Consider the following 8,406-nt stretch of genomic DNA (forward strand, 5'->3'; position numbering starts at 1 on the left):
GCCGGTTCGTTTTACTGAGTGACAGAAGGAAACTACTCAAACGCAATATTCAACGGGACGAATACTTTAGAGCTTGACTCAAAGAAGCTGAAGCCAGCAGGATGTGCGCCGAGATCCCCATCACCAGAAGCGTTATGGATAAACACAATATCCTGCATGCAGCGTTCCAGTGACCAACCAACCGGTAATTTGTCAGTAACTTTATTTAGAGAAAAAAAATAAAATAAACCAAAATAGCATGACAAACCGGAACCAAGACCAAAATACTGTATCCACTGTACATCATTCATTAGAAAACAAACATACATCACATTTGTATTCTACCGAACAGAGTGTATGTCCCTTAAAATGATAAGAGTGCGTGCTTTTAGATTCATGCTTTTCAATATGTAATTTACATTTGTTACTCAAATATTATCTCTTATAAATAATTTCAACTTGATCAAATGGTGCACCTGCTATATGCGAACCTCTTCAGTGCTGCAAGTGTGGCTTTTTGTTGCTCTTTCTTTCTTTCTTTTTCAAGAAAGCTGCTGGTATTGCTTTATTAGGACCCGAGAAAGCACATCTGAGGTGTCAGATAAGGTGTACAGACGCCAGAGGCGCTTGTGACCCGGGTCTTCTGCTGCGCCCTACGGCTTGGATCACAGGAACAAGTGGCGGGAGAGCACATAATAAAAAATCGTTTCCAAAAGGCACAATTTCCTCGACACAAAGGTACAATAAAAATATATGGCCACTAAAATACGGGCGCCTACGGGGGTGCGCTGTCTGTTCGGTGGGATCCCAGGCCCGCCGGGGTTTCGCTCCCCCTGCTCTCTCGGCCCAACTCCCGGCCTCCCCGGCGCCAGCGGGTGCCAGCCAGCCCACGCTCCCCCGCCACACGGCCTCCCTTGGGACCGCCCCAGCTCGGAGTCAGCGGGAGGGGAGGGCTGCCTCTCCGGACCGGGCCGCTCCGCCCCGGTCGCATCCCGCGTCACTGCTCGTGGTTCCTGCTGCCGCTCTCCGGGTCGCTCTGGTCGTCGGTGAAGCAGACGTCCACGTCGCTCTCGTTGTCAGTCTTTTGTTCCTGTTCGGGGGCCGCGTAGCCAGAGTCACTCTTGTCCTCGGCCGCCTTGCCGAGGCTCTGCCCCGGGTGCCGGGACTTGACGTGCCGCTCTAGGTCGCGGCGCCGCACCAGCACCTTGCCGCAGTACTCGCAGCGGTACGGCGTGTTGCCCTCGGCGTGCAGACGGATATGCTTGTTGAGGTTGCTGGGGTCCCCGAAGGGCCGCAGGCAAACCTTGCACTTGAGCGGCTTGTAGCCAGTGTGAGTCCGCATGTGGATCTTCAGCCCGTACTTGCGGGAGTACAGCTTCCCGCAGTAGAGGCACAGGTGCCCGGTCTTGGGCTTCCCGCCGGCCGCCGCCGCCGCCGGCAGCGCCTCCAGCCGCCCGCGGCCCTTCTCAGCCGCCAGCTCGGAGAGCTGCTGCGTGTGCATGGCGATCTCGCGGTCGATGCTGGCCAGTGAACCCAGCTCTGCGGCGTGCAGCCCCGCCGCCGGGCCCCCGAAGTACGACACCGACTCGGGGTACTTGAGGAGGCCGCCCAGGTGCAGCTTCAGCGGGTAGTAGGGCGCGGCGCCGTAGAGCAGCTCTCCGTTGTAGACGGTGAGTGGCATCACGGGCAGCCCGCACTCCCCCGCGTACGCCTTCAGCCCCTCGAAGGGCGGCAGCGCGAAGCGCTCCAGCGCGCCGCCGGGCAGCGGTGGGTAGCGGGCGGGCGGCAGGGCGGCTCCTGGCAGCGCCCGCTCCACCTGCCGGAAGGCCGAGGCCTCCTCCAGCGGCGAGAGCAGCGGGAGGGCGCGGAGCCCGCCGCCGCACGCCAGGCCGGCCGCCGGCGCCGGGGGGGCGGCCTCTCCCGGCAGCGCCCCGCACTTGGGCGGCGCCTCGGCGGCGGCGCGTCCAGCCTTCAGCCCCCCCAGCAGCTTGGAGAAGCCGAGGGCGGCGGCTCCCCGCGCCTCCTCCCGCAGCGGCCCGGCGGGGCGGAAGGCCGAGCGCGCCCCGGGGCACAGCGCCAGCCCGTTGCCGCCCGCCGGCCCCAGCAGCGGCCCCGGCCCGCGGGCGGCCCCTACGCTCATGTCCAGAGCGCGCTCCTGCTCCTCCTTGCCCGCCGCACGCTTGGGCAGCCCCGGCTTGGCGAGCGGCGGGGAAGCGACGGCGGCCTCGCGCTTGACGGGCTCCCGCGGGCCGCAGCCCGGCGGCGGGTGGGCGCGCAGCGCGGCGACCGACGGCTCCTTGGGCGGGAGGCCGAAGGCAGCGGGCCGGCCGTGGTCGTGGTGGAGGAAAGGGCGGCCGTGGCTCAGCGAGCAGTGGAAGTGGACGTGGGCCTTGAGGCTGTTTGGGTACTTGAAGGTCCTCCAGCAGTACCAGCAGATGTACCGCTCTTCCCCTGCGGAGGCAAGCGGAAGGGCCCATCAGCAGCGGCCGCGCATCCCCGCGCATCTCCGCGCTTACCCGCGCATCCCCGCTCCCCCGCCGTGTCGCGGCGCGGTGCAGGCTCTGCTCGGTTAGGGCTGCGCTCCCGCGGACGGTCGCCGTGAGGCAGAGGGGAGCAGCTGCTGCCGCGAGTAGTCTGTCGGGGAGCCCATCTGTTGGCGTTTGCAGAGGAGGTAGCGTATGTCAGGGAGTCGGCTGCACCGAACAAAGGCCAATCTAATGATCGTGAGCCCCTCATTACGCGGCGAGACAATATCCGATATGTATGGGCCATATGTAATCGTCCCCTTTCAGAGGACAATGCCCTTTGTGCCCCGTCCCCTAAAGACTTCTGCTTCTCTAAAGCGCAACAGACCCCGGTGGCCGCGGCCCTGGTGACTCCCCGGCACGCAAAGGAACAGGCTTCTCTTTCCTCCTCCTGGCTCTGCCTTGCCAGGGGTGTCCTGAGCAGAAGCATCTCCCAGCCCAGACGGTGAAACGCCGCCTCTGCGGGCAACCTGCCTGCCTGGGTATTTTTGTATCTTTTCCTTTTTCTTCTTTTTTCCTTCTCCCTCCCTCACTTTCTTTCTCTTTTCTTTTTTTTTTTTCTTTTTTTTTTTTCCTTTTCTTTCCTCTCCTTTCCATCCTTCTCTCTTCCCCCTTTCCCTTTTCCCTTTCCCTTCCTTTCTCCTTTCTCTCTTCTCCTTCCTTCTCTCTCGTGTTATGTCTACATAATATCCATCCTTCTCCCGCCCCGTCTCTCCTCGTCACTACAACACACCACTAAGACGTTTCGGGAGCCGTCGGGTCCCTCACGAACTGCTGCCCATCCCCACTCCGTCTCCAGCCGATCCTCGCCGTGTGACCAAGTGCCGCACAGAAACGAGAGGCCGCTCAGGCAGGGGACCAGCTCCTCACACTTCGGGGGATCCCTTGGGGGACGATGGGGGTGGGGTGGGGCACAAACCACCAGGAATGGGGCAGCTTCACCCGGGGCACCTGCTGAATGGGGCTGGTCGGCGGGTCGCCGAGGCGGGCACGGCGGCCGCAACAAGCCCGAGGGGCCTTAACTCAGCATTTGGGGCAGGGACAAGCCGGTGGCCGCTGATCCGGTGAAACACGAAGTCTTCGCTGTCCGCGGGAACTCGCGTGGACGGATCCGGCGCTATTGGGAGTGTCCCGTCTCCTGTGTCCTTGCTGTCGTGCTCAGCCCTCCCTCACTTGGCTGCGAATCGGACGTCCCAGGCTGCGCGGCGTTACCAAGTCCTTGGACGCTGGTTTTCGCCCCGTCGAGGAGGGCGGGCGGGAGGAGGGAGTGTATCTGCCCGGCAGCGGCCGCGGGAGGGAGAACCGACGCACAACCCCACCGCCGTGCCTTGCAAACCGGTCAGAGGATCGCTGTGGGCAGAACGGCGTGCGGGTACCGACCGCTGCTCTCGTTCGCCTTTGCGGTGCGGTTTGGTCCTGGTTGTTCTCGGCAAGAGCTTGGTGGGACCGGCAGCCTCCTGAGCGCAAGGCCAGGGGCTTTTCCCGGCTCAGTTCCAGTGCAGCAGCCATCGCTCGGGGGGGGCGGGGGAGGAAGAAAGAAACGAAAAATACCCCTTTCTCATCCCAATAAACCCAAATAAATGAAGATTTGGAAAAGAAGATTTCCAAAGTTTTTCTTGTTCGGAAAAACGAAAAAAAAAACAAAACCAAAGCAAAGAAACAAACAAAACCCCCTCTGACTTTCTTCTACTATGTTGGCTTGGGGGTTTTGTTGGTTTTGGATGTGTTTTGGGGGTAGGGATTGTTTGGTTGGTTGGTTGGTTTGTTGTTAATTTTTCTTGGGACTTTTTTTGGGGGGGGGGGAGGTGGCCGTTGTTTGGTTGGCGGCTTTTGATGGGGCTTTGAGCGTTTTTTCTCAGCATACTGTCCTTATAAGAAGAGCACTTCAGCATTTGATACGCTTATTCCGAGCCCATTTTAACTAGCCTGGAAATGGTGGGGCTGGAAACACGGCAGATCCGCAGGTTCAGTCTGCAGTTAAGCCTCGCTTCGACGGGGTGAGGAACATGCAACACGCCTGCTGCACCTCGCAGGCCCGAGATTCCTTGCCTTTATTTCCCTCGAGCAGCATCCGCTGGCAGGGGCTGCTGGGCTGGGAGAGGGAGCAAAACCCAGCCCCGCGTCCTCCTTCCTGCAGCCAAAACTTCTCCAGAGCAGGTTTTTCCGAAGGGGTGACGCTCTGCAGACCGGCGGCCTCACTGCACTTGGTGGAGGGCTGGAACGGAGACGTGACGATGAGTTTCTTTTCCGGGTGAAGTTTTAGTGTAATGAGGGATTTGTGCTCTTGCGCATCCCACGAGTTGGGCAGGAGGTGAGCAGTCAGCGCGCGGTGTTTCTGCAGTCATCCCACCGGGTCGGATCCCGATTTCCCTCCGGAGCAGAAGGCCTCGAGGGTTTTGGAGGGCTCAACATCCCCTGGCTTGAGCCCTTGCTCCACTCTTGGGGTCTCCACCGGCTGAAGCATCTTCTGTGTCGGGCAGGAGCAGGGGGGTCTGCCCGTCGCCAGCTGAGCGGCCTTGGCCCGGTGTGGCCTACTGCCCGCCCGCAGGTCGCAGAGCCGCCGCCGCCGCCCGGGGCAGCGCCCGGACCCCCCGGGATGGGCAGAAGGGTGTGCCGGCCACCTTTTCGTTTCGTCTTCTTTTCTCTCTCTGAATGTGCTGCCACCTTGTAATTTTTGTGAACACCAGTGTGATTCCAGCTAAGAATCAGCCCACAGCCCGGTGTCTTCCCCTTCCCGGTATCTTCGGATTTCCCTGTCTGAGCCTGATTTGACTCCGACTTAATTTTTTACCTCATACATCCTGATTTACAGGGACCGTCCAATACCCGTTTGGATTTGCCTATATGAACCTACCCACAAGATAACCTGAAAACAGGCTCTGAAGCTCTGACTGAGGAACACGGGAGATGCAAGAGGTGTTTTTAAAGACCGTGAAGCCAAATTGCTGTCTCGTACCATAACACTTAGGCTCGTTTCACAGAAATCCCATTTGCCTATCAAAAGATCATTAAATTGTACCGCAGTCGGAAGGACTCGAGGCACGGGGGCCTTTCCATACTCTACTGAGTTAATAGATCACCCTTTAAACATAAGCAGATGGAGTCTTAGTTTAAAGGATGGCAGGTTAAAAGTCACTGCAGCTGTGCTGGCACTAATGTTTTCTAAGGGAGCAATTTCAAGGACCCACTGTTGCCTACCGCAGTTTGAGTTCCCGCCAAAGGTGATAATTAGAGGGTCTGGTTTGATTAATTTAATTTGTTTGCTCTGAAACGAATGGCCGCATCTGTACCTTTCTCGTCGTGCGTTGGGGTGGCCGTGACAGGGATGTCAAACCACTGCGCCAGTGGGTTGGAGTACCAAACGGTGAGCTCCTCTCCCGGCTGGACATCTCGCAGCGCCCGGTAGAAAATCTGGGAAGGGCAAAAAGGAAACTTCTTCAGGAGGCTTGAGAGGGGAGGCAGGTGACGGAGAGCAGTACCACGCCTGCCCGGAGCCGCGAGTAGGGTACCTGTCCTCCTGGCAGATCCGCAACAGCCTCCAGTGTCTGCTCTTGGGAGTTTCGGGCAGCTCGGATTAACCCTATCCACTCCAGAGCTGAGCTCCCGGCTTCATCCACTAACTCCCCTCTCACCATCCGCACCTGGAAGACAGGCGACACCGCTGTCACTTCCACGCCAGACGAAACAGAAAACAAGCAAACAGCTTACCCGTCCCCCTGCCTCCTTGCCTGCCCGCTCTGCCTTGCCCTGAGAGCCTGCTCTCCTACACCAGGCAGGTGCCAGGGCATCGCAGCTCGGAAGCAGCGGCCAGAGCGTTTCGTTTTGCCGGCCTTGCATCCTCAGCCTCCTTTGGGCAGGAACTTTCGCGGCTCGCAGGTGCATTGGGGGAGCTGCGGTCGGCCTAGGAGGGAGTGGGTGGTAGTTGCTGCTCTGCAGGAGTCGGGATAGAAGATCCCCGTCCCCAGCACTGCGAGGGGAAATGGGATTTTACCCTCAGATCCCACTGGTCCAAATGCGCCTCGTTCAGTCGCAGCTGCTACAATTAGCTTAACGCTGTATTAAATGACCAGGTAAGATGCTATTATTTTTTCAAGTGTTTGTGCAGTCTTTGAGTCGGCGCAACACAATCGCGACACGCACTTGTCGGGAGATGTGGAGGGGGAAAGGGGAGAAGGATTCTGCTTAGCTACAAAGTCTCTGTAGCCCCATACTTCATAATCTGCTTGCCCATACAAAGAGAAAATGAAGTGCCCGTTCCCTGAATGACCGTGCAATAAAAGTCACCGGAACAAAGCGGTCTAAAGCGAGAAACCAAGGGAGCCAGATGAGAAATAAATTTGAGTGGGCTGGCAGAGCGTTTAAAAACAATTAAAGACCATTAAAAATCCGAGCGGAACGCGTGAGCCGCGGTTGCCCGGGGGGTGGAGGAAGGGCTACCACCCGCAGTACCCTAAGGAGCCCGAGAGACGGGGCGAGTACTCTCCACCGCCTCGTCCGAGCCCCTTCCCTGCTCGGACACGCACTGCCCCCGGTGCTGGCAGCAGGGCGGCAACCGCCCCCTCCCGCTCCGGCTGTGATTTGTGGGTCCGAGGCTTTCCGAGAAGGCCGAGCCGCTCCGGGCTGTCCCGGACGCCACCACCCGCACCCCCTGCCCTGGAGGACCCCCGGCCCGCTGCCCCGAGCTCCCCTGCGGCCCCAGTCGAAGGGCTCGCGGCTTGGGGAGACGGATGGAGGGACGCGGGGCACAAACCCGAGCCAGAAATGAATAGGTGGGTCTGCTGCTCCCTCGAACAAAACCCGGGGGCTGAGAAAGCCGCATGTCCCCGTCTCACCGGGGCTCGGGGTCACGAAGCCAGCCCTGCCGGGAAGGGGCAATGCCCGAGTGTACGGAGGCAAGCGGGACTGGGGCCGAGAGGAGGGACCAGCACCCTCCAGCACCGGGCACCATGCACGGGGCTGCGGCGACGTTTTCAGCACGTCTGTGTTCAAGGCGGGAGCGCGTCCGCTCCTCCGGGAGAGCCGCTTGGTCCGCTGGCCTCGTCGCGGAGACAAGCCGGGCTAGCTGACCCCCGCGCTGGCGAGGGGGGCTGGGGGGAAGAGGGCATGGGCGGGTTCTCCTGGCAAAGCCACAAGGAGACATCTCGGGACGCTCTGGAAATGCTTCCCTTTCCTTTCCTGGCTTGCTCTAAGAAGGGAAGATCGAAGGCGGGGAGGAGGGAGCTAGGAGATCAGCCTTTTCTCCTAAGCCGGCTTCCGCCGAACGAAGGAAAAGCAAGGTCCAGCGGTGCAGCAGAGACCGTCGGAAAATACCTTTTTTTTGGGTCCTGGCTCCCTGCGGTCTGACAGGTACTTGCCCAGTTTGAAGGAGCCCGGCACAGGGCCCAGCCGCAGCCCCGCAGGGATGCAGCTCTCGGCGCTGACGCTGCCGGCCGGGGCCCTGCTGCTTTGCATCGCTGCCTCCGGGTGCCAGCGCTCGGGAACCCCAAGTACTTAAGGGGGGCCGGAGTGACAGGGGCAGGCGGGGAGGACGAGCCACGGCGTATCCCCGCCCGCGGAGTGACGCAGCGGTGTTGTGGGCGCCGGCTTTTCAACGGGAGCAGGAGGGGTACCCCTTGGCAGGGGGATGCTCCGGGGCGCGGAGTTTGGTGAGAGAGTTTGGCTTCTGAAGCAGCTGCGGAGTCCCATCCGAGAGGGTCACATGGAGCCTTTCCCTAACCCTCCTGCATAATCAGGCGGAGTGAATGGCTGGCAGACAATGGGCCAGGCGACCTTCCCATTCCTAAAAATCCAATTTGTCAAGGGCAAAGAAAAGGCGCTGGTGAATCAAAGGTCTGGAGGGACCATTAATCCTCAGCATGGGGTATTGTCCCCGAGACAGTTACGATATTTTAAGTGACAAATC

The 8,406-nt window shown here is 59.9% G+C and overlaps 1 protein-coding gene across 1 annotated transcript; it reads right to left on the minus strand.

Annotated features, from left to right (window-relative positions):
* Positions 1-907: 907 nt before the first annotated feature.
* PRDM13 (PR/SET domain 13) lies at positions 908-7,955 on the minus strand. Its single transcript, XM_065679137.1, has 4 exons — positions 7,815-7,955; positions 6,014-6,145; positions 5,795-5,915; positions 908-2,430 (listed from the first exon to the last, which is right to left on the minus strand). The coding sequence occupies exons 1-4, from the start codon at positions 7,953-7,955 to the stop codon at positions 977-979; spliced, it is 1,848 nt and encodes a 615-aa protein (XP_065535209.1). The 3' UTR covers positions 908-976.
* Positions 7,956-8,406: the final 451 nt, after the last annotated feature.

This window comes from Lathamus discolor, chromosome 5, assembly GCF_037157495.1.
Source record: "Lathamus discolor isolate bLatDis1 chromosome 5, bLatDis1.hap1, whole genome shotgun sequence".
In the NCBI taxonomy this organism is placed as follows: Eukaryota; Metazoa; Chordata; class Aves; order Psittaciformes; family Psittacidae; genus Lathamus; species Lathamus discolor.

What these genes read in the sequence shown, in the direction of transcription:
- PRDM13 (XM_065679137.1), bottom strand. Translation starts at nt 7,955, where the DNA reads ATGCAAAGCAGCAGGGCCCCGGCCGGCAGCGTCAGCGCCGAGAGCTGC. An exon ending in AGCCAGGACCCAAAAAAAAG is followed by an intron (nt 6,146 to 7,814) that starts GTATTTTCCGAC and finishes CCTGTCTTCCAG; the next exon opens with GTGCGGATGGTGAGAGGGGA. An exon ending in CGGATCTGCCAGGAGGACAG is followed by an intron (nt 5,916 to 6,013) that starts GTACCCTACTCG and finishes TGCCCTTCCCAG; the next exon opens with ATTTTCTACCGGGCGCTGCG.